Source organism: Gadus macrocephalus, chromosome 8 (assembly GCF_031168955.1).
Source record: "Gadus macrocephalus chromosome 8, ASM3116895v1".
Taxonomy (NCBI): domain Eukaryota; kingdom Metazoa; phylum Chordata; class Actinopteri; order Gadiformes; family Gadidae; genus Gadus; species Gadus macrocephalus.
In genome coordinates this window covers 20,521,038-20,546,521 of record NC_082389.1, presented here as the reverse complement: position 1 = coordinate 20,546,521, position 25,484 = coordinate 20,521,038, and the positions used below count along the sequence as shown (strand labels likewise).

Genomic DNA, 25,484 nt, shown 5'->3' with positions numbered 1-25,484 from the left:
ACGAACCCACAAAGCCCAATCCAGGGGGCTGTACTACGAAGCTCGATTAGAGGGTTAGCGAGGTATGTTGAGCTGAAAGCCTGGGTTAGCTGTACCATGAAAGTCGATCTCTTTAAGCGTAGCTGTATCACCATTGGTGACTTACGCTCGCAACCAAACCTGGTCGGGAGCAGCTTTTCAGCGAGTCTACCAGGAGATCGGCTACTTATATCGGCGTGCGCAGCCTCCTAGCCCCTCCTCCGATAATGGCGTCACAATTTGTGGGTGTTCCCATGGACCTCGGCGCACTTATCGTACAGGCGTCTCTCCGGAGACAGAGGGTTTTTGGGGACAGAACTGATCCCTTGGCATTGTCTGATGATATTCTTTATGAGAGATACAGATTCAGCATTTATTTAAGGCATTTATTTAATGGTCAAAATATTATTAATCAATGGCGTAAATATCGAAGGTGCAACCGGTGCAGCTGCCCGGTTGAGCCCCCCCCCCCCCCAACAACTCAAAACTTGGGTGCACCATAAATAAGTGCGGGTGCACCCAAATTAAAAATGTAGGCGCACCAGTGCACCCAAGGAAAAAGTTAGTCTGGAGCCCTGTCGCGTCAAACATGCATTATCGCGATAGAGCAATATAACTAAAATCTCTATCGTAGGCCATTTTTTATCGTTTATATCGTATATCGTTTATATCGCGCATTCCTAGTAGGCAGTTGACAAAATGTCTTTACTGACATTGAAGGTGTCTAGTTTCCTCAGGAGATACATACGTTGTTGTCCCTTCTAGTAAACCCCATCTGAATGCTGGCTAAAGGACAGACGTTGGTCGATCTCTGTGCCAAGGTATTTGAACTTCACCACCTGTTCAACCACTTGTCCTTCCAGGGTCAAAGGTGAGGAAAGTGGATGTGGGGTGTTAGATGCCCTCCTCCTATGGCAACACAGTTCTTTGGTTTTGCTGATGTTCAACTGCAGTGAGCTTTCTTTGAACCACAGGGCCATTTCAGTGATATATTGGGTGTACTTGGACAGGGTGCTTTGATCTGTCAGTTTGGCCACCAAGGCCAGATCATCTGCATATTTAAATAGCTTGAATCCACTGATGTTGCATGTGATCTCATTGGTGTATATTGAGAACAAGATGGGAGACAAGACACAACCCTGTGGGACTCCAGTGTTAAGGATGATGTTGGACGATGTTACACCCTGGACCTTTACATGCTGGGGTCTGTCCTTTAAAAACTCCTTGATCCAAAGTGTCAGTGCTGGGTTGACCTGAAGCTGCTGAAGGCGATGCAGGAGTGTGTTGATGTTAACTGTATTAAATGCTGACGAGAAGTCCATGAATAAGACCCTGACCAAGGAGTTCTGGGAGTCCAGGTGCTTTGTGATGGTATCCAGTAGATGTAATGTAGCGTCCTCCACACCTCGTTTTGGCTTGTAGGCAAACTGCAGTGGATCCAGATTCTCACCGATGGTGGTGGTGAGCTCTCCTGCAACAACTCTCTCCATGCATTTGCACAGGATAGAGGTGAGTGCCAGTGGTCTGAAGTCGTTCAGAGCATTAGCCCGGGGCTTTTTGGGAACAGGGATGATGGTGGTCTCCTTCCACGCCCTGGGAACAAAACTGGCATCTAGGAAGAGCTGAAACATTTCCGTCATTACACCGCCCAGCTGACTTGCACACTCCTTCAGTATTCTGCCCTTCAGCCCATCTGGTCCAGGGGCCGGTTGCACCAACTGGGCGTAACTAAGCCTGGTCGTAACTGCTAAATAGGTCTTAGTTACGACCTGGCGTTAGAATGGAACTAACGCCGGTTGCACCAACGGGACTTACGACTGGTCTTAACTACGCCCGGTCTTAGCCATGCGCGGCCATGTGAATGTTCCATGTAATGCGCATATCACCGCGTTGCTAGGATACCTCGTGACAACAGCTGTTTACTATTTTACTTGACATGCTGTTGGACACCGAAATAAATAATTCATTCGTTCACTCATTGTCATTCATCAATTGTGTTAATGCCTAACAATAAAACACTGCAAATTAATATAATTAAAATATGTATTTGTAATGTCTGGTTTACGACGAGCAGGCATTTAGACGGGAATGGTTCTTTTTGACAGAAGCAATGCATTGAACATCATCAAATGACAAGGAGCTAAATTGAGTTTTTTTGAGACTGTAGGAGAGATTTGCTTAATTTGTCGGCCTATATAAAACATATAAACATAGTTAAAACAACATTCGCAACTGATTATAAATTGAGAACGGACTAATCGGCCAGCGATATCTTCCCGACAGGCAGTCGATCTGTGAACACTGATCATATCGCCGGCTGTGCTTTGAAATGCAGTTTAGTGAAGCGTACTGAGCAGTTGCATTGGATTGGATGTAATTGCTATAGAAACAGCCTGGAATTTCAACTCTACGCCTGCCCCTGACCAGGCGTAGGATTTACGCCTGGTCTTAGTGAAAATAACGCTAAGCCCAGTTGGTGCAACCGGCGTAACGGTTAGGTTGGACTTAGAACGCCAAGTTACGACCAGGCGTAGTTACGACCAGGCTTACGCCCAGTTGGTGCAACCGGCCCCAGGAGCTTTGGAGGAATGGAGATGGGAAAAGATGGATATAACCCGCTTCTCTTCTATGCAGATAGATTCTGGGGGGTATAGGAGAGTGACCATTTCCTCCATAGAGTCAGTGTTGTTGAATCTGGCATAGAAGGTGTTGAGTTCTTCAGCAAAGGCAGCAGGGTCTGGGCATTGTACTGCAGCAGTGTTCTTATTCCTGCCCATCATGGTGTTTAGGCTCCTCCATGCATGCCTTATATCTCCACTGATGAACTTCTCCTCCATTTTGTTTTTGTAGTTGAGCTTGGCCAGCTTGGTCTTCTGCTTTAGCTCCTTTTTCAGCTCTTTAACTCTCTGCTGGTCACCCTGGATGAATGCAAACTTTTTTAAATTGAGACAGTTCTTAAGGTCTTTGGTTATCCATGGCTTATTGTTTGCAAAGATCTTAATTTGTTTGGTGGGAATAACACAGCACAGAATGTGACGTAAGAGCATATGGTATCATACAACAGGTTAAGGTCACCATTGCATTCCCTGAAGAATTCTTCCCAATCTGTCAGCTCAAAACATCCTTTCAGTCTTTGAATGGAGTCTACCTCCCATGCCATGATGGTTTGGGCCTGTACTTTTTGGGTCTTCAATTTTTGTCTGTACTTAGGCAGTAGTAGTATTACATTATGATCTGAGGACCCAAGGGCAGGGCAGGGCTTGGATACATATGCACCCGGGATGTTTCCAAAACATAAATCTAGCGTTCTATTCAGCCGTGTTGGCGTTGTTACATACTGTTCTAACTGTGGGAGAAGTGCGGTGACGTCACATGTGTTGAAATCTCCCATCAGAAACACGGGCTGGTCAGATGCCCTGGAGACGGCATTGTCATAACATTCTAAAATGCGCTCTGCTGCCAGCGCGTTGTCAGGGCCAGGGACATAAACAAGAATTACTGTTATTAATTGAAATTCACGGGGAAGATAGTGGGGACGAAATGACACAGACAAGATTTCGTAGTGTCGTGAGCAGTGCATCTCACGAACTGTGAAGTTCGTTGCCCATCTGTCATTTACAACCATGCAAAGACCACCTCCGACTGATTTCCCCGTTACTTCTTTGTCCCGGTCAAAGCGTATGAATGTAAAGCCATCCAAGCACACTGTAATGTCCTCAGTTAACCACGTTTCAGTGAAACAGAATAAACTTGTACTCCGATAATCTGAATCAAGCTTAACAAGTGCCGCAAGTTCATCCATCTTATTACGTAGCGATCGCACATTTGCCAGAGTGAAAGCAGGTAGTGGTAGTTTACTTCCCCGTCTCCTGATCCTGTTCCTGATCCCTCCTCTCGATCCTCTTTTCCTCCTTCTCTTCTTTATAAGCCGGTGTGTTGGTATGAGATCCAGCTGTTCTGGTGACAAATCAACTGTTTTGCAAGCATATCGCAGCTCCAGAAGGTCCGCTCTGGTGTAGGTGCGTCTCGATGCCATTTGATGCGCGGTGACCCCAGCAGAGAAACTATCTTCATATTCCGTCGTGGATTGATGTTTTAAATCAAACGATGCAGAACTCTCACTATCCATACTTCACAAACGTATTGCACCAGTCTAACTGGACAAAACTTGAAAAAAAAATTCGCTATATAATGTTTAAAAAAGCCTTCAATCACGAGTCGCTCAAAAGAGGAGCGCCCCGCGTCGTTGCCACAACAACAGTCAACTATTTGGTCGTAGGTACGAGGCCGTAAGCCGAGTGCCGAAGATAAACACAGTCGTGTGGTAGTTCTACAAGCACCATTTATTAGTTAACAGAAATAGATGACAACATGTTAAGATTTGTTTGTTTGTTTGGCTCCGCCAACACAAATAGATCCCAAACTGGACTAGGACTGAACTGTTGCCAAGCAACCCATAAACACACTAGCTTAATAACATTAACGGTTATTAACCTTTAAAGTGGAGTGATACATGTATATTCAAAATTCCCTGTGCTGTTATACTCTATGTCCGCACTCATGGAATGCCTCTTGTCCAATCAAATTATTGGTCGGAACTAACTATTGTATAAATAACTATACATACTGCATACAGATAGCTCTCTCCGCCAATCTCTCTCCCCCTGTCTCTCTCTGTATCTCTAACTCACTGGTGGAATATTTTGTGTGTGTGCTATACTGAGTTTGCCACTTTGCCTTTGCAGCCTGCAGTCTCTTGCACTCTCTGTCGATGTCCAGGCTGTTGTTTTTATTTGTCCCCAGTGACAAGGCGGTTAAGGGTTATTGTATTTTTCTTTTCGATTGCTAGAGTTCAGTTAAAAGATCTCTCTCTTTCTGAAAGGAAGCAGTCCTTTCAGCCCCTCCCCTCCCCCATTGTCAGCACTTTACCATTTCAACTCATTGGCTTCCTCTTTTGCCCCCCCCGCCCCCTCCCCCCCTCCTGACACACATTTGCATGCTGTGAGCACAGGGTGGGTCGCTGCGCTGCTCTTGAGCCGCGGGGGGAGCCGGTCTGGGGCGCGAGATGGCAGCACCTGCAGACGGGGGAAGTGACGAGCTTCCTTCACAGCCCAACGTCTCCTCTGCGTGTCACTGTGCGGTAACAACTACCATGATGAGCACCATTACAATGACGAGTAGTAGCACTAGACTAATGTACATGGTACAAAGACAATGCTGCACGCCATCTAGGTGGCTTTTACTGGGCCCCTCCAGACACAAGGATGTAGGGTGATGGTGTTGGAAACTGGTTCATTGTAAAAGTGACATTAATGGTGCTTCATGTTACGTGAATGGCGCTTCATGTTACGTGAATGGTGCTTCATGTTACGTGAATGGTGCTTCGTGTTACATGAATGGTGCTTCATGTTACATGGTGCTTCAGATGTCCCCAGTGTGTGTGTTGACGCCTGGTTTAACCTGTGCACACTGATTACTCAAAGCACAACAGGTGTGTAGCCCTCCTGTTCCTTGGAAGAACATACTTTCTAGTCATGCTTGGGTCTGTGGGGCGGGGGTCTGTGGGGCGGGGGTCTGTGGGTCTGTGGGGCGGGGGTCTGTGGGTCTGTAGGGAGGGGATCTGTGGGTCTGTGGGGCGGGGGTCTGTGGGTCTGTGGGGCGGGGGTCTGTGGGTCTTTGGGGCGGGGGTCTGTGGGGCGGGGGTCTGTGAGTGTTACAGGCCGTCTGGCTAGCTCGCCCCCCAGGCGTTTATCAAGCTTTCCACTTCGCAATACGCTGACGCACATTTTTCAATTTGCAGTAATTTCCTGCAAAAATGCCAATATTCTAAATCTAAAATTATCAAAAGTGAATTTAGTTCTGTTCTTAGTTTCGTCTGCTGCTTGGTAATGCTGTGTTGCCAAATTCACAAATAACCAACGGATGCATTCTTGATCAAATGTGTTGAGACCCCTTCAACAGCGTTCCGGGACACTGTGTTTCGGGAGAGTATTGCTTTGCAAAAGATGACATTTCACAAGGACACAAGGTCACAGACTGAGAAGGGCCCAGGTCCCATGTGCTCCCAACGAGAGCACCGTGAGGCGCTGAGGTCCCCCGCGGTGCCGGATGCGTCAGCCTGTGCTCCAGTGCAGCAGCTTGAGGAGAAGCTCCTTCCACCCGGTCTCCGGGTCACGAGCTGTAGTCCGCCGTGAGCCACTGGGGGCGCAGGGCGCATGAGAGGGTCGGCAGGTTCCTGGAGCAGCTTTACAAAGTGGCCAACATTCACCCATCCATACACACATTCACTGCAGGCGGTATCAACCTTGCACAGCCAGCTGGTTGGGAGCAGTTAGGCCTAGGGGCCAGTAGCGTGCGGTGCCCCTTCATTTCGGTGGGGCAGAAACTATTTGCGTATGACCACACCCACAATTTTTGTATATTTTTTACATGTATATTTTGAGCTACATTTAAACATGTTAACTAAACTAATTGTGAGTAAGAATTAAAAATAAACTAATTACCTAATGTTACTGCACGCTTTTGAAGTGCCATCCGCAACACTGGTCTTATGATGTCCCTTATAGGGAAGTTATTCTTCCATATTTTATTTTAACAACAGGCTTAGCGAGTGCATTGCAAATACATGAAAAGTAGCGCTTATAGCGCTGATTGCAATTCTTATTGCAGCCTGCAGGGTTATGCGAGAAACATACGGAGGGACGCGTCGTTGAGCTCCGCCGCCCCACATTGCATGACACGTTAAACTCAACTAGAATCGCCACCATCAATTTGATATCAACAGACCAAAAATAGTCGGAAAGCCTACAGAAACTATAGATAGTTAATGTGACAATCACATTATTAAAAATAAACTTGGAGCAATGATTTACTGAGGAACTATTTTTTTTGGGAGCATGCTTTTGCAGGGAGTTCGCCGCCCCACCTGCCCATATGGACGGCACCCGGCTGCTAGGGGCCTTGCCCAGGGACACTCTACCACTCTACCCACTCTACCTCCTAAGCCCCAAGCTGCCAGTGATGCCCCCTGTAACAATGGATGTAATCCACTTAAAAGTTCACTCCGGGTCATTTATTTAACTTATCCAATTGACAAATCACAAATTATCGCTAAGTAATACAAGAACTTTAATATTGATAAGGAAAGGTCATTTGTGCTCATTTTCATGAACACAAATGTAAAACAATCTATGGTTTAGATTGAAATAGTGAATTTTTAAATGTAAGAAAGTTCGCATTTTGTTTCCCTACAGCAAGAGGTGAGAGGAGAAGAGAAGACCCCGAGCCCACCACAGTGAGGACAAGGTGGTCCTCCCCAAGAGGTGAGAGGAGAAGAGGAGAAGACCCCGAGTCCACCACAGTGAGGACAAGGTGGTCCTCCCCAAGAGGTGAGAGGAGAAGAGGAGAAGACCCCGAGTCCACCACAGTGAGGACAAGGTGGTCCTCCCCAAGAGGTGAGAGGAGAAGAGAAGACCCCGAGCCCACCACAGTGAGGACAAGGTGGTCCTCCCCAAGAGGTGAGAGGAGAAGAGGAGAAGACCCCGAGTCCACCACAGTGAGGACAAGGTGGTCCTCCCCAAGAGGTGAGAGGAGAAGAGGAGAAGACCCAGAGTCCACCACAGTGAGGACAAGGTGGTCCTCCCCAAGAGGTGAGAGGAGAAGAGAAGACCCCGAGCCCACCACAGTGAGGACAAGGTGGTCCTCCCCAAGAGGTGAGAGGAGAAGAGAAGACCCCGAGCCCACCACAGTGAGGACAAGGTGGTCCTCCCCAAGAGGTGAGAGGAGAAGAGGAGAAGACCCCGAGTCCACCACAGTGAGGACAAGGTGGTCCTCCCCAAGAGGTGAGAGGAGAAGAGAAGACCCCGAGCCCACCACAGTGAGGACAAGGTGGTCCTCCCCAAGAGGTGAGAGGAGAAGAGGAGAAGACCCCGAGCCCACCACAGTGAGGACAAGGTGGTCCTCCCCAGACAGCAGCGAGGAGCAGCGAGGCCATCTGCCTCGAGGCTCAGGGCTTCATTCTCTCTGCTAATGACTCTGCTGGGCAGACCTTCACTGACGCTGGGTTCAGCAGCCCGGGGCCCCCGGGGGCTGGGAGGAGACCCAGCACCGTAGCGCTCCACCGGCCTCTCGTAGCTAATGGGGTGTCACGAGGTGATGCTTCCTCTGCTCTCCGAGTCGGCCAACAGATACTTGTGTATTCCAGACAACAGTGTCTCCCTGCACAGCGGAGCACACACACATCTGCCCTGCTGCACTTCCACGCCTCACATGATTTCATTGTTGCCTATTAGTATTAGTATTTTCTCCATTATTTATTGTTTTACACGATTGTGGGAACGGGAGTGGATGAGGGCTGGTTTCGGCAGCCTCACCTGGCCCAGTCTGATTGGACTCTGGGGCTGACCATGAAGTAATCAGTGTGCAAAGGTTGAACCACCCATCTCCACACACACTGGGGAGAACCTCCTGCATGGCAATGTGATGCACCAGGCCATGTATCGTTATCAGCAAATCAATCTACAATAACAACAAGCTTCAATACCACTGCCCTTTGTCCGGAGGAGCCAAATGAAAGTCAGCTAGGACGAGTGGGGCCCCCAAGGTCGAGTGGGGCCCCCTAGGTGGAGCGTGGCCCCCTAGGTGGAGTGTGGCCCCCTAGGTGGAGTGTGGCCTCCTAGGTGGAGTGTGGCCCCCTGTGGCCCCCTTGGCGGAGTGTGGCCCCCTTTGGCCCCCTAGGTGGAGTGTGGCCCCCTAGGTGGAGTGTGGCCCCCTTTGGCCCCCTAGGTGGAGTGTGGCCCCCTGTGGCCCCCTAGGTGGAGTGTGGCCCCCTGTGGCCCCCTAGGTGGAGTGTGGCAGCCTCCTAGGTAAATGCATCAAGATGCATCTATAAGCGTTTTAAGGTCCCATCGTAGTCCTCTGAATGGGGAGCTGCCAGCAGATTCCCCTCCTTATGAAGTAGCAGTAGTTCCTTGAAAATTAGTAATATTGTAGCAATACAGTAGGAACTAAGGTACACTCTAGCTGTCCCTTTGTGACTTGTCATCACTGCTAAGGCCTCCCTCAGAGCGTCCTGCTGAAGACATCACTGAAAAGTAATGGACTCTCTTTGTTTCATTATGTTAATGAAACACAACACCTCACCATCTACCACTGGCTGTTGATGCCGCTGGTGACTGTCCCCTCACGTTGATCCTCCATTCACCTTAAGCTGGGTGGCAGTGGATCTGTGAGGATTTAGATGTTGTGCTACTGTAGATACAAATAAATGCTTTGGAAGATTCTGGATTCATTTCTTGTTATCTTTAGACATGGAACACATCGTCAAGGTCTTTTCGTTTTGTGTTTCTGGAGATATCATTTAAAGCCATCGAACACACGTTCACCTCCCCCCCTTGTTTATTTTCTCTCTCTCTCCCTCTCCTCTCTCTCTCTCTCTCTCTCTCTCTCTCTCTCTCTCTCTCTCTCTCTCTCTCTCTCTCTCTCTCTCTCTCTCTCCCTCTCTCTCTCTCTCACTCATTTTCTCCCTCTCTCCTCCCGAACAGAGACATCACATTTGTCTCCATCAGCTGCAGAATGCACCTATTCCCCAGGGCCCTTCTGCTGTGTCACACTGAGTTTGTCACTCTACATTAGGGCCTCGGTTCTCAGGAAAAAGCTGGGGCCCCAGACACACACACACCAACACACACACACATTTTATCATTCATTACAGTCGGGCTGTTTTCTTTTTTCTACCTTGAGTATCTAGTCTGTCTGACATCATTTGCCGCAGCCTTCAGCGAGCTTGTCTACCAACCTTCCCCTCCACGCATCAGAGGAGCCGGGCCCTTTGTTACATCTGCTGCTCTGTTATGAGTCACCTACGTCAACGTTTATTTACAGTAATATTGCTTTATAATATAAATGCAGTAGCTTGCTTCAACATACAGCATGCCGCTGTAATATTACAGTAATTGACTGGCAGCAAAACAATAAGGCTTGCACCATTGGACTCCTTGGAGTCTTAGCTTTCATGTTACTTAGTTTGTGTAGATAGCATGATGTGAAAAGATCATTCAGAAGCATGTCAGCATTTAGCTACTATCTGATGTAAACCGGATATGTAGGAGGCACCTGGCCTCTAGCCATGTAAACGGGGTCCCCACTCACAAACACCCGATATACAACAATGACCTTTCCAAGAGAGCAGCCTTTTATTTCATCACCTAGAAAACACAACCAACACAGGTGTTATCCTGTACCTCAGACCCACCCCCAAGTACCTCTGTGGCGGTGCCCGAATTCCCCAAACTCCAACAAGGCAAACTTTATTTTCCCATGATTCTTTGCTATTTACAGTATATGGCTGTAAATGTACACATCGACAGAGGAAATGCTTAAAAGATCATTGCGACTCCCACAATACACTGTTTTTCACAGTATTTTACTGTAAAACCTGAATACGGTAGATCACTGTTGGATCAAAGTCTTACAGTGTAACCAATCCATAGGGGGGGTTCTCTAGCTACCGCCATGCCCTGAGCCGTCGCTGGCTTCCCCTTAATACAGGAAACCCAACGACAGGAGACCAGAAGCAGGCAGAACACCCACACCTTTTAGAGAGCTAGAATGAGCAGTGGTCCAAAGTGTGGCACTGGGAGTTCAATACAAAACCATCAAAACACAAGCGTGTAGCGGGTCAAAACTAAGACACGACGGGCTAAGTATGTATGTCAACTACGTATGTGCGTCAAGCGAAAAAGGAAGAGACAAAAGATAGTAAAGGGAAGGCCTATGGGTTTGTTTCCCCTTCTGTGACTTCTCAGTTGGAAAGGAGGAAGCACTGTGCGACAACATGCTCCGTCCACAGGACCATCACACGTCTACCATGAAGGAGCTGGACGCCACCAGGTCAGTACTGCAATGGACGCGGCTTTCTTTCAGAAACTGAAGAGACATGGGAGGTTTTGGTAGCTTTCTGTTAGAATCCGTCAGAATTATGAATCTTTTCTCTCAAGACGAGGAAGACGAGATCCTTCAGTTATTTGTTTCTTAAAGAATTTGTACCCGTACTCCACTATACAATTGTCATATGAATGTATGTACTACTACTCCACTATACAATTGTCATATGAATGTATGCACTACTACTCCACTATACTAATGTAATGTCATATGAACCTATGTACTACTACTCCACTATACTGATGTCATATGAATTATTGTCAGCTTTTTAAAATATGTTGGTAACCCTTTGCATTAAGGGTACACTAATTCACCATTAGTTAACCAACAAACAATAGTTGACACAGTAATAAGCAGTAACTAAAAGTTAATTAACAGTTAAATATTGTTTAAGTAATCATTTACTAATGTTCTTCATATTAACTAAGTTAATAGTGTGCATGTTAACTAATGTATTAATGTATACATCATTTAACAGGGTTATGGTTAAATCTAATTCTAACCCACTTACCCTAATCCCTATCCTAATACTATATCATTATGCTTATTGCTGTATTAACTATTGTTCATAATCGTCAATTAATTTACCCATATTTCAAAGTGTTACCTATGAATTCAAGCTTTATGTGAACAGATATATTTACATAGAAATACTACTACATATAGAGAGAGATACAGAGAGGGCGAGACAGAAAGAGAGAGAGACAGAGGAGAGAGAGAGACAGAGATGGAGAGAAAGTTAGAGAGAGAGAGAGAGAGAGAGAGAGAGAGAGAGAGAGAGAGAGAGAGAGAGAGAGAGAGAGAGAGAGAGGCCTAGAGTAAGAAAGGGACTGTTGACATTGTTTTTTAAACTGTTGCATCTCGAGTTAGGGTCCTGCTGTGTTGGTTCCTTCACCAACACAGCAGATCCCAATACGTGAGCCTGCTTGGCATCAATACCCCTTTGGGATTTGCTTCAGAGAGAGTGTGATTGTGCGTCTCCTCTGTTCTCAGGCTGAAGGACAAGGAGCACCGGAGCCGTCTGAGTCTGTTCCTGACTAAGTCAGGCTCCCACGAGAACGTCAGCCGCAATAAGAAGACACTTGCAGCGCCCAAAAAGTGAGCCAGAACCCTGTAACAAGAACCGTTCGCAGTCTTCTGCTCATCTCTGTTAGTAGAAACAATACGAAAGAGTAGAGGCCACTCTGTGGATCGCTCCCACGGTGTGTTGTATCCACCAATAAATTGAAGCTCAATGTTTCACATTGGGATCGCATAATCCCAATGTTAAATGTTGACATTGCTTTAGTTGTGGGAGAAAAACCTATTGGGAGCGATATACAGTGTGCGGACTCTATTCTTTCAATCATGTCGTTTCCTAAGTCGGCCATGTTACATCCATCCCTTCCCTATGAATCAGGACTGCATCAACCTGGAACAATAACATCCACACATGCTTTAACAAATGAGCCACGGTTTGACTCTTTTCGTTTTACAATTAGGTAACTGTTGATGACTGTGTTGCATATTTGCAGTATCTCCGTGGAGACAGCTCTGAGATGGAGCCAGTCGTTTGAGGAGCTGCTCAGCTGCTCAGGTAAGATTGAACCTCAAAGTGTTTCTCTACTGATTGTGGCAAATGGCCGTCCAAAACAGTTTAGTGCGCTGCCATACACAATGTCCATGTCATTGTCTCGTTGTAATGCTCTCCCTGGAATGAGGAACAGTGGGTTGTGTTTTTGTTTGCCCTGGGGGGTAATTCGCCCAAAGAAAGAGGCCTAAGACTTTGTTTTGTAACCAGGGAAGCGGCTCAAATACAGAAGCCTTCCACTTCCTTATTGCTGTTTATAGCAGCCAATCAGGTTGAGGCTACAAAAAGACCTGCGAAAAGGGGATGTTGGGGAGAGGTTTGAGACAAATGTACTTACTTGACAATTGAATTCTTAATATCTCTAATAAGTCAATATCCTCGCCCTTGATTATCCCTACGACTAACAACTTAAATAACAGCCATTATTCATTCAATTTTAGAATTAATTTATAAATTAAAGACATGCATCTAAATTGTAATTCTTAATAATTATGTTACTATGTTATAGGTTATACAAAGTTTCTTTTATATAAATACTCACATAGAAAGTGACCAGACCTCATATGCCCAAATTCTAGTCACAACCAGGATCAGACACCATCATGTTTCAGTGTGGAACTGAAACAATGCCACATACACACACTCTACACGCACAGACACACGTACACACACACGTAGTCAATAATGACATTTATCTGTTTCTCCGTCTCCCAGACGGTGTGGAAACCTTCTCTCAGTTCCTCCGGACAGAATTCAGCGAGGAGAACATTGAGTTCTGGCTGGCCTGTGAAGATTACAAGACTGTGGACTCAGATACCAAACGACTCTCTAGAGCCAAGCAGATTTATACCATCTTCATCCAATCAGAGGCCCCTAAAGAGGTATGGACAGCATATATTCACGCACCTGGTTTGCCATAAATACCAAAATATTTATCGATATACCATTTGGCACTTTTATTCAAAGCACCTTACAAGACATTTAGTGCATACATTCTTAGCACGGGTGGCATCAGTTGGAATCTAAAGCTCAACCCTACCGGGGGTTAGTGCCATGCTCTAGCAGCTGAGTCAGAGAGGATGGCAATGAGCTAGCAGGACCATTGCCATGAGACAGTCATTTCAATGTGAAGTATCCTGGTCCATGAATGAGTCTAGCCGCTATCTGTAACACAACAACCCCCCCAAAGGCACCTTCTTAAGCCCTTCCCTTCTAGCAGAGGGGAGCTTGAACACCGTGGTCCTCAGGGGGAAACAGGCAGCCGGGGTTCACAGTGAAGACAGCGTGGTGAACTCAGAAAACCAGGAACCCGTTACTTCAGGGCAAGCCAACCGTGGTTTCACACGCAGCTACTGAAACTGACGTCACACGGTGGAGACGCATTGGTTTGAGAGCTCCACCACACTTTGCTGCTACTGCAGAGCTGAACAAGCCTGTCGCCCACGCACTCTCAGTCTGAGAAGCAGGATCTACGTATGCAACGAAAAAAAACTGTGAACAAACTAAAGTATCTGGAGCAGTTTACAAAGAGAGAGTAAACATGGCCAGGTCCATGCTTAAGCCACATTAGTCAGGTGGTCTTCAACCAACACATGCAAGAGTCTGAGGAGCAGCAGGATTTATATTTGGAAAGTATCAGTATCAAGAAAAAAGACAAAAAGGTTTGTATTATTCCTCTGTGCATGTTCAGACCTCAACCAGCCTTTCCTCTCCTGCTCCTCCCTCCGCAGGTCAACATCGACCACGCCACCAGGACGGCCATCCAGAGCGCCATGACCCAGCCCACGCAGCACTGCTTCCAGGCTGCCCAGCGCACCGTGTTCAGCCTGATGAAGAAGGACTGCTACCCCCGGTTCCTGACTTCCGCCCTCTACCTCCGCCTCAGCCACAAGTCGGCACCGGGCGGGGCCGTCATGCTCCGCAGGCGCTCGCGCTCCTGCGTCTTCGCCGACCGAGCCGAGGCAGAGGCGGCGTCGGCCTGGTGACGGCCGCGGGTGGCACGCCGAGCGGCCAGGGTGGGAGGCGGTGCCGGCCTGGTGACGGCCAGTGGGCAGGACGCAGAGCGGCCCAGAGGAACACATTAGGACCCACGCTCACATGCACACCTGGGTTTAATTAAGGCTGAATGGCTGAGTTATTATGTTCATACCGGTGATGGCCCATAGTGCATAATCATTAATGTTATACATACTGTATATAGTGTTCCTGTTTGACATTGAGGACACCAAAGTACATCAAAAGACCATCAGGTTAACTTGATGTCTGAAATGCATTTCCCGTGCCTACGGCAATTTACTAATGAAATAATTTTGTTAACATGACAGTTAAGGATTCAGCTGGCCTTTATCAGATAAAGATTGGTTAGTGTGCATGTCAACGTGCTGTCAGCAGTGAAGCCCTCTGACATATTTCTTCCTTAGAAGTGTCTCAAAAATATTCACATGAAAGATTAACTTTTGTCAACCATCTCCCTCGAAAACAAATTTTATTTTTGGCGAGAGGCACAGCAAATTTAGTGGAGGTCATCTTAGGTTTGTTAGCCCAGCTCCAAGCAAGCCTAAGAACCAGCCGATGCTTGGATTCAAACAGTGGTTATACTTCAAGTGCTTTGTCTCTTAATACAACAGCATAATGCCACAGGGGGAACATTAATCACGTTAATATGCATCCCTTCAACTTAATGTGACTTGGAGCCAATTAAGATAATTTTTCTTTCTCACCTCAACTGGCAATCCTCTGCTCTCATGTTGCACTAAGAGGGAAGGATGTATTTACTATTCATTAAAATATCCCGCAGCGGTGACAGAGAACCATATTTCATGGTTTTATACTCATACTAAACGTATTTAATTTCCACCGCATGAATTTCGTTTATTAAAAATATTTTGGATGATCATATATGTGGACTTGCTTTAAGTAAAATGTAAATTATTAAATAACCTGTTGAGTAATTATACAAAGAAGAAATAAATGTGCATTTTAAAGACACTCTTTGTATCATTCATTAGCTAGGATGACGGCCACGCCTAAGTTTGACAGATGGACCCCCATAAAGATTTTTCTTTCCTCATTCCAAATTGCTGAAAAATGTATCTACCATGTGAGTCGGCAAACGCCCCCTGGATGGTTTCGGTATGCGCAGCACACAACACTTCCTACAGAGAGGAATATGTGTTCATTTCAGTCCATCAGAGGTCCTGCTGGGCTTGGCCCCTGCAGATTGAATATGCATTGCAACGCAGGAGTGTGTTTGTTCCACATACGCACACAATGCATATGAACACAAACACACATCAACGCACTCACATAGACACAGGCACACATGCATACATGAACCCAAACATAGACGTACACACAAGCACATTGGACACACAGTGCATACACTGCGTGTATGCACACACACACGTGCGCCTACACACATTTTGTGAACCATTTTATTATATCAGCTTCAGTTGATAAAAAAAAGATTATCTTTTGAAAAGAATTGCTGCCGGTGTCCAACATCTTTATAACCTCACACATGTGTGTGTGTGTGTGTGTGTGTGTGTGTGTGTGTGTGTGTGTGTGTGTGTGTGTGCTAATCAGGATGATGGAACCTGTTAATTGAGTGTGTGGGGGGGGGGGGGGGGGGGCAATACATCTTGGGATAGCGATTCATTAGTTCTGCAGTACTTTGGTCCGGTCAGAATGCCGGTGTAATCTCAGTCCATTAGTGTGATCTGTTCCTGTCCATTGTAAAGTGGGAGAGGCTTCAGCCGACTGCTTACCTGACGAGAATAAACTGGAAGAGGATGGAAGATGAAAAGATTATGAATGGATGAAAAATAGATGAAATTATCGTAGATTGATGAAAAATGGATGGATTGATGAATGCATTATGGATGGAATAATTCATTATTGGTGCACGGATTATTGGTGAATGGATAATGGATTGATGAATGGATTATGGATGGAAAAATTCATTATTGGTGCACAGATTATGGGTGAATGGATAATGGATTGATGAATGGATTATGGAAGAATGTTTATGGATTGACGAATGGATTACGGATGATGAACGGAATATGGGTGAATGGGTTATGAATTGATGAATGGATTATGGGACAGTGGATTATGGATAGTTTGATGTAGTATGGATAGATAAATGGATTAAGGATGATGAACGTTTTTTTTTCAAAGGATGGTTTTACACAGTGTAAACTATCTAGTGCATGAGTTTTGGTGCATACGACAAAAACAGCCTTTCCTGGAATCCTTAATATAACTTATCAGGAACTTCAAGTCAGTGGAGCAATAACAGTTATTTTAGGATTTGTTTTGACATTTGGCATTATGAGTCTGTAATAATTGTGTGGTATTTCTATGTATGACGCTTTAAGTTTTTAACAAGGACACTCAAATACAGAGAATATATTAATATGATGGATGTCTTCGGTGTGAGACCATATAGTTGTCGATATACTGTAATACAATAATGCTCATTTTGAGAAAGAAATGAAACATTGGGCAATTAGTGTTGATTCTGATATGTGTGTTAATGTTTTTGGTGGGAAATCAAATCAGAGAAACGAAGATCTGCAGTGCCTCACTGTGGTTGAAGAGCAGCAGACTTCCTCCATTTGTTCAAAAAGGTAAATAGATCATACTGCCACATTTTTAAAACTTGCATTGATTCTGTTTAGGAGAAAACACATTTAGATTTGTTTAATCTAACCCCTCTATCTACAAAGGAATGGCTTTTTCATTGCTGTGCCAGCATTAAAAGCATGAGAGGGGAGAGGAAGGGAAATCTCCATCCATAAGGCATTTGATATGAGAGCGCTGGGATGTTCACCTGTGCCTCCATGCACTGCCTTCTTTGAAAATCAAATCCCTGAGTTGGTCGGCCTTCCACTGTACACACGCAAATGTGGCTTGTGCCGTGGTGTTTTCCCTTCGCCGGGTCAGATTTACATTACGTGTTTGTTTGGCCACATGATGTCCCGGCCGGCCTGCTCAAGGTTACCAACCTTTACCAGGCTTGATGTGTCTCTCTATTGGATGCCGTCTGGTGAACTGTCAACAAACACTGCCTTTCATTTATTGTGAATATGTGATCAAAAGCGTTTTTCTTCAAAAGGCCAGTGCATCATAAAGAGAGCAGACATCATTGCAATGATACATAAATATATATATGTATACATATATATATATAACATATATATATATATATATATATATATATATATATATATATATATATATATATATATATATAGCAGCATACAAATAAATCAAATTATGAAAAGCAAAGAGATTTTGCTTTTTGCTTTAAAAACATTGTTTTAAGCCGCACAAAAGAAAACTGGAAATTTTCTGTGTAGGCATTTGTCCATACACTATGTACTGATACCAGCCCCTCTCATATCAGTATACCATACTTGATTTCATTAATTAACATTCAAGCCCTGATACTTTGATTTTACAATGTTGAATTCCAAACATGAGTGCACTGTCTCCCTTAGTAATTCAAAGTGCGATGCACAGATTTGCACCAGTTTGCCTAACTTACAAACACATGCAAATCTCCCATGCATCTACGTCACCCATGTTTCAAGAAGAATTGTGCTCATGCTCTTTTCGCTCATTTTTAAATTCATTAATGCAAGTTTTTTGTCACTGATGAATACGGAGAGTTGATATGTAAATCTGGGGAAAGGATTTTCCGCTGAAATTTGCTTGTGGTAAGGATCCCCTCCCGCAGTAAAAAAAAAAAAAGAAACAGCCCGGTTGCCATCTTGTAAGCATAGTTTGAAAATGATGACAAAGTCCATGTTCGGTTTTTCTTAATTTTCTTACTATGAAGCAATTTATGTTGCAAGGTGCCCTGCTTGATGGCTTGGGCTCTTCTTCAGTCTTTTGGTTTGTTTCAGCTTCTAAGTGATGTCAACCGTCTCGCAAATGTAAAGGTGAGATGTAAAATTCATCACATCCTCCTTCATTTAAAATATATCCAGCCCTATTCTTCCCTTAAACGCCATTACAGATAAATCATGAAGGAATACAACTAAAGAAGGGACTAAATCACAGCGGATCAGGTGATGCCGCAGACCAGGAGGGAGGATGCACCCCAAGATCACAGCAACAATACTTTGCATGGTCATTTCCATATTTTCCTTCATGGTGGTGGAGGACCTCATCTAGCTTTGTCCCGTCACTTGCCTTCCTCATCTCGGGACAATCTCAATCCCAGCGTCGCACTGGCAGGACCTTTCTTCTCTTCCCCTCACAGCGGACGTGGAGATGGGGATAAAGTGAGTGCCTTCATATTTGATTCCAGGGCCTTTTCCATTTTCAACAGGGCTTCAGCTTACTGCAGCAATGTGGAAAGTGCCAGGGACTTTTGCCTTTGCTGTAAGTTTTTACATTTTTTTTTGCAGTTTGCGGCCTATCTATTCCGACACCCCTCCAAAAAATAATCATGCCGATTTTTCAGAGTCGATGATGGCAGGGCTTTGAATGCACCAAATACATACAAATTGCAGAATGATGATTTTTACTTTGTATGGATGGATATGTAGGACATGTGTTGCGCAGTTCACAGATTACTGGGCTAGTGACCGCTCTTGCCACTCTTTTCAAGGGTAGATTGTGTTGCTTTCCTAAGGACCCGCTGGAAGATATTGATAAGTGGGGGGAATCAGTGGACAAAGTCTTGAGCTCTAAAGGTAACTTTGCATTTTTATCCAACTTGAAAAGATATGTATAAAAATGTGATCCCAAAATATGACATTGAAATGAACAAAACAAAACCGATTGTACCTGACTGTGCTTCACAGCTGGACAGATAGCCTTCGTGGAGTTCCTCAAGTCTGAGTACAGCGAGGAGAACATACTGTTTTGGCTGGCATGTGAGGAGTACAAAAACATCAAGAACAGTCCGGAAATGATCTCCTCGGCCAACAGGATCTACACAGAGTTTGTGCAGACAGAGGCACCTAGACAGGTATGAAGAAAATAAATATCTAACTATATCGGCAGAGATCTTTTTTGTTTATGTTCCAATCGATTTCGATGCTGGTTAATGGAATGGTTAGTATTTCGGGAACAATCGCCTAAATTGTACAATTATCAAAAAGTAGTAGTAGATTGGGTTGAAATATATAATCTAGTAACAGTCTGGTAAAAATGTATTTTATCAAAAAGAGGATTGTTAAAGGCCAAGCTCAGACATATAACTGACTAAGGACTAAGCCTTAATAGCAGAAACATTGTGGGTGCCCTTCTCTTTTCAGATTAACATAGACTGCACTACAAGAGAAAACATCACCAAGAACATCTCGCAGCCCACACTGACGTCATTCGACTCGGCGCAGAAGCTCATCTACAGCCTGATGGCCCGAGATTGTTACCCCCGGTTCCTGAAGTCTGACGTCTACCAGGGTCTCCTCATGAGAAAGGAACCCAGTTGACTCTTTTTGTTTAGTTTTGGTTTTCAAACCACCCCCCACTGCCCCCCTACCCTCAAACCTATGGATGAACCCCCGCACCAACCGCTATGGTCCCCTCCTGGGACCAGTCCCCTCCTGGGACCAGTCCCGTCCTTGGTCCTGTCCCGGGTCCTGTCCCTCCTGGGTCCTGTCTCCTCTGGGATCCTATCTCCTCCTGGGTCCTGTCTTTCCGTGTGGCTAACTGGATTACGCCATAACACTGCCGCGTTCCTTTACAGCGCATCAGAAGCAGCCGTTGTTGTCCTTGTGTGATGGTTTAGCAGTACATACCTGTAATATAGCTCATGTCTGGTGTTTAGATCAAGAAAAACAAACCAAAAAAATGTTTTATGTAACACATTTTTCATCCCCTTTATTTATATTTTTTCTATACACTATACACATGCATTTCAATACACAAGCAATTTATTGTAAATAGTCTTATTGACATCCAATCAAATTTGAATTGAAAAAAAAAAGCATCTTTCACTTTTGAAATGAATATAATAAAGTTTAAATAAAAGTCCCCCAGAAGCGTTGACTCATGTGTTTGCTCGGCCTCTTATCAGTGGTTGATCAGCGCTTCTCAAACTGTGGCTAACTGTGATACATAAAGTACTATATAGAGAGACCTTTTAATGATATTTAAATGTAATGATTTTATGATGATCTCACTTTTTAGCTATTTTGGAAATGGAAATGTCTGGCTTATTTTACAGCTTAAAATATTTGGTTCAAAGGCAAAAAGTACATGCAAGATTACAGTGTGCGTGTGACATGCTAATAGGGGCGTTGTCATGTTGAAACTAATGCAAATCATGACGTGAGTCCACATCATCGAAGTCAAACACCACTAGGAGGCGACAAAGTTAAACTAACTGTTTCATTACTACGCTACTGAAATATTTCTGCAAACAATTCGTTTGTCGTCATGTAGCACATGCAAGGAAATTCAGGCTTGGCTTAAAGTTGGTTACAATAACTAGCATCAGTTATTTGCATTAATATAGTGATATAAGACCAATAAGATTCAATGTAATAATACATTGACATAAACATTGAACCAAAATGCAAAGTGGTGCTGTTGAGATGTATTCCTAACTTTGACAAAATAGGTCACGATTAGTGGCTATTTTGTCCATAGAAAGTGAAAGAAGGAAGCCTGTTGGTTTCTCATACAACTACCATCTGTCATCAGCAGCATCCATTCATTGCTACATGTACACATTCATTGCTGTCTGTACACATTGAGCCACAGCTTCCTTCCTGCCTCTGATACCCTGCTGTGACCTGTTTCTCTGTGCGGGTAGCCCACTATTGAGGCTTCCTGCAATAATTATTCAGTTGAACGTTTGACAAATGCGCTGCATGGCTGTGTAGCTGTTATTGGGATCACTACTCAACTGCGACTCATAGCAGTCAGTAAATAAGTGAATACATGTGCACATCCGCTGCAACAGTATGTCCTATACTACTGGACTCTGTATGACACTGACTGCAGCTTCAGGGAAAGGCTTTTGATAGTTGTGCCACAACAAGTCCTCCATTGAGGCCAGAGGCAGGCCCAGAACCACATCCAAAAGGGATTATTCCATTCCTCTACCAAATTCACACATCACTAAATGTTAATATCTGCATCACTAATACAGGAAGTAAACATTTCAAATGTATTTTTTTGTCCAAAGTTTCTTAAAAAATGTCCCATTCCACCAATCCCCATTGGGGTTATAAGAGAGGTCCCATTAAACAGCCCTGGAGCCCGCAGTGATCAAGAGCCGTGCTGCTGGGTTTTTCCATTGGCTTATTTGCATCCAAAAACCTCAAACCAAACAAAGTGGTGACCTGTGAGGCACAACAGTGACACGCAGCTCTAGCGCCACCGAGCAGGGGCGCGTCATCGCCACTTCCTCTTCTCTGTGGTTAGACGGCACTGAATGACGTTCTGAACCGGGTGAATAGAGATATAAACCTGGATGTGTTGAAGTCTGATCGTCAGCCGATGAAGCAAAGCCGTCTGTAATACGCTAGGAGCTCAACCATTCTTTAACATATATATAAATAAATATATAGATATATTTTGCTGAGGATGCTGAGGCCACCGATGGAAGCTAAGGACAAGAGGAGAAATGGGTATGTTTTGGCTTAAGTGATTGAGTTGAAACTGAAGAACCATTCAAGATATAATCACATACCTCGGCCACTAGTGGCTGAAGGGGGTTTGCTACCTCATCCATGGATGCATCATTTAACTTTCTTTTCTCAATCAGGGACGGGAAATCAAGGTCTAAACTGCTGGGTACGTCTTCTCGGAAGTTGAGCACCAGAGGGTACGCACACACGCCACATTCTGTTGTCTGATCAGGCAGCGGGGGGAGGGAGTGAAGGAGTTAATGCAATTTTCCTTCCCTTGCAGGCTTTCTTTTGAGGAGGTGAACCAATGGTCGCAGTCCCTGGCAAGGCTTCTTGAATCCCCCTGTAAGACACCCGTTCGGAAAGCTACCAAATAAGCACTTTGACATAATGCTTATGTAACATTTGATAGGCTAATGTGAAACTATAGATCTCTGTTGACTTTGTTTTTGTTTCGGTTGTTTTTCTACGTTTAGATGGCATGATTACATTTCAGGCCTTTTTAAAGGCAGAGTTCAGTGACGAAAATCTTGAATTCTGGCTGGTGTGCGAGGACTACAAGAAGGTTAAGCGTTCCTTTCGACTGTCTGCTAAGGCCAGGAAGATCTTCAACTGCTTCATTCGAGTTGAAGCTCCGAGAGAGGTATATCAGCCACATTGGGATCCATAAACAGACATACACAACCCTACGTCTCACACTACTTTCAATACAATCACCCGTCCACATCAATCCCTCTCCCTCTGCCTGCAGATAAACATCGACCACCAGACCAGAGAGCTGACCAAGAGGAACCTGCAGGCCCCTACCACCGCCTGCTTCATGGAGGCCCAGAAGACTGTGTTCGGCCTGATGGAGAAGGACTCGTACCCGCGCTTCCTCAGGTCCAGTATCTACAAGACCTTAATGGACTCCAGGTCGGAGAGCTTCAAGATGTAAGGGATTGTCCATCCTGGATGTTCTGGATGTGAGATGTGTGATGTGAGGGCGAGGAGGCCCTACAGGAGCTGTGTGAGCTGCTGAAGGACTGACCTCACACCATGAGGGGAGGACAGTTGTGCCTTGCTTGCAATCTTAAAGCATTTTTGCATACTGTGCTTGGTGCAAATAGATGGTGAATTCTAAGGTTTCCATGTTTCTGCCGGGTTAATATGGCAATGTTGATGATGATAGTGATGATGAGGCAAATCCAAAGAAGGGGTAGAAGAAATCCATGGAGGAAGACAAATGTGTGTACAGTTTTAATCAGGTCAAGTGGATCAGTATTGATCCCAGTGCAAGGCCTTGGTGACATGTTCCATGTGTTCCATGTATAATAAAAAAAGTTGCTAACTGAACCCCCGAGCAGAGTGGTTCTATTCAACACTAACCCTAATCCTATATTATACATTCATGGAAAGTAAAGACATTACTTGCATTTACTTATTCAAATTTATATTTATAAAATATCTGCACAACCTGAGCTTGTTTCCAAAGGGTCACTAATATCTCAAAGATAATTCTTAATGGCTTTTATCAGAGGATGTGTTTTTTCGCTTTAATTCAAACCAGCTACCGTAAGAGCGAAGAGAGCAAGAGTCACTCTAATTGGCTGAGTGTTTCTAACAATTGTAGGGACGCAGCAGTATTTGGAAATCAATCGCATCCCAGCCAAAGTCCGAACGATATTCATTACGAAAGTCAAACTTTTGGAATGCAGCGATTGTCTAATGGCAGATTAGTGATGCATCACTAACATCACTAGCATCGCTAGGAGCACTAGCATCACTTGGAGCACTAGCATCACTAACATCACTAGCATCGCTAGGAGCACTAGCATCACTTGGAGCACTAGCATCACTAACATCACTAGCATCGCTAGGAGCACTAGCATCACTTGGAGCACTAGCATCACTAACATCACTAGCATCGCTAGGAGCACTAGCATCACTTAGAGCACTAGCATCACTAACATCACTAGCATCGCTAGGAGCACTAGCATCACTTGGAGCACTAGCATCACTAACATCACTAGCATCGCTAGGAGCACTAGCACCACTTGGAGCACTAGCATCACTAACATCACTAGCATCGCTAGGAGCACTAACATCACTTGGAGCACTAGCATCACTAACATCACTAGCATCGTTAGGAGCACTAGCATCACTTGAATCAGTAGGAGCAGGGGGCAGCCCCACAGTGCAGCGCCCGGGGACCAACGAGGGCTAGTGCCTAGGTCAAGGCACTGAAGGCGGAAGTATTGTTACGTCTTTTTTAGTGTGGACGGAAACCTGACATGTGAACACGGGGAGAACATGCAACTCCCCCCCAGCCCCCCAACGGGGTTTGAACCAAGGACCATGACCATCCTGCTGTGAGGCAACAGCGCTGTGTAATGTAATGAATGAATGTAATTCTGCATATTTCAATGATTCGGCGCATTCTCCAACCCTAATGGTACATTCCCCCCTGCCACGGAACAGCCCTACACCATGGTGCGGCGGTAAGGCCGAGCTCTGCACTACCAACTGAGGGATAAGGAAGTGCAAGATTATCGCCAACCGAATTTGCATTGAATTTAAAATGTCTCCTATAGTTCACCAACAAATGCAGGATTGAAAAAGGAGGAAAGAACTGGTAGTCCTTTCCGAGGATGCTGTTTGTAGATGCATTAAATGGGCAGCGACTGTGTAACAAGATGGGTTAGTAAAGGGGTAAAGGGATAATATACATTAAAATGACTTTGAAGGTCCAGCCAGTGCTCAGTGTTGTGTAGTGTCATGCGTGTAGAGAAGTGCTTAGTTCAGTACCTTAACCGTACAGACGACACACAGCCCTACACAGGACAAATACCTCCACCCATAGCTCCATGGAACATGAAATTTATCAACTGAAACACAAAGAACTAGAAATACTAGGTGACTCTGGAAGGCCACTAGGTAGACAACGACCTGATGCTGAGAGGATGAACACCAGGGGTGATAGACTGTGGGGCTGATCAACCTTAGGTGTATGACGACACATTAGTGCCATAATTCACTAATGTGATAAAAGATGCATTCGGGCGTATTATATTATTCCACACGCGTAGATATTATCTGCGAGCGCGCAAATGATCTCTGCGAGCGCAAAACAGCCTCTCGCACGCGCAAATTACCTCAGCGCCCGCACAACAGCCTCTCGCGTGCGCAAATTACCTCAGCGCACGCAAAACCTCTCGCGAAAGATGTTTTTACGCTCTCGCTCGAATTTAATTTTGGCACTATGGGGGAGGGAACCAAGGCAGGGCGGGCTTTGCTATGATTGGCCGTTTCTGAAGCGCGATATTTGATTGACAGCCCTCCTCAGCCCTCCTCTCATTCAATTCTGAATTGTA

At 45.0% G+C, this 25,484-nt stretch overlaps 3 protein-coding genes across 8 annotated transcripts; all 3 read left to right on the top strand.

Annotated features, from left to right (window-relative positions):
• Nucleotides 1-10,589: 10,589 nt before the first annotated feature.
• Nucleotides 10,590-15,520, top strand: rgs18 (regulator of G protein signaling 18). 2 transcript variants are annotated; one of them, XM_060059846.1, is made up of 6 exons: nucleotides 10,590-10,721; nucleotides 10,824-10,908; nucleotides 11,956-12,060; nucleotides 12,477-12,538; nucleotides 13,247-13,413; nucleotides 14,263-15,520. In XM_060059846.1, the coding sequence occupies exons 2-6, from the start codon at nucleotides 10,853-10,855 to the stop codon at nucleotides 14,515-14,517; spliced, it is 645 nt and encodes a 214-aa protein (XP_059915829.1). In that variant the 5' UTR covers nucleotides 10,590-10,721; nucleotides 10,824-10,852; the 3' UTR covers nucleotides 14,518-15,520. The 2 variants fall into 2 exon arrangements, with proteins under 2 accessions (XP_059915829.1, XP_059915830.1); XM_060059847.1 differs by lacking the exons at nucleotides 10,590-10,721; nucleotides 10,824-10,908 and adding an exon at nucleotides 10,916-11,095.
• A 3,077-nt stretch (nucleotides 15,521-18,597) lies between these two features.
• On the top strand, nucleotides 18,598-20,504 carry rgs1 (regulator of G protein signaling 1). 4 transcript variants are annotated; one of them, XM_060059843.1, is made up of 4 exons: nucleotides 18,598-18,825; nucleotides 19,179-19,239; nucleotides 19,351-19,517; nucleotides 19,807-20,504. In XM_060059843.1, the coding sequence occupies exons 1-4, from the start codon at nucleotides 18,613-18,615 to the stop codon at nucleotides 19,981-19,983; spliced, it is 618 nt and encodes a 205-aa protein (XP_059915826.1). In that variant the 5' UTR covers nucleotides 18,598-18,612; the 3' UTR covers nucleotides 19,984-20,504. The 4 variants fall into 4 exon arrangements, with proteins under 4 accessions (XP_059915826.1, XP_059915825.1, XP_059915828.1 ...); XM_060059842.1 differs by having other exon boundaries at nucleotides 19,155-19,239; nucleotides 19,807-20,503; XM_060059845.1 differs by having other exon boundaries at nucleotides 18,697-18,825; nucleotides 19,160-19,239; nucleotides 19,807-20,501.
• A 1,431-nt stretch (nucleotides 20,505-21,935) lies between these two features.
• LOC132463574 (regulator of G-protein signaling 8-like) lies at nucleotides 21,936-23,466 on the top strand. 2 transcript variants are annotated; one of them, XM_060059839.1, is made up of 5 exons: nucleotides 21,936-22,131; nucleotides 22,269-22,328; nucleotides 22,415-22,476; nucleotides 22,608-22,774; nucleotides 22,883-23,466. In XM_060059839.1, exons 1-5 carry the CDS (start codon nucleotides 22,088-22,090, stop codon nucleotides 23,066-23,068), a joined length of 519 nt encoding a protein of 172 aa, XP_059915822.1. In that variant the 5' UTR covers nucleotides 21,936-22,087; the 3' UTR covers nucleotides 23,069-23,466. The 2 variants fall into 2 exon arrangements, with proteins under 2 accessions (XP_059915822.1, XP_059915823.1); XM_060059840.1 differs by having other exon boundaries at nucleotides 21,951-22,131; nucleotides 22,269-22,297.
• Nucleotides 23,467-25,484: the final 2,018 nt, after the last annotated feature.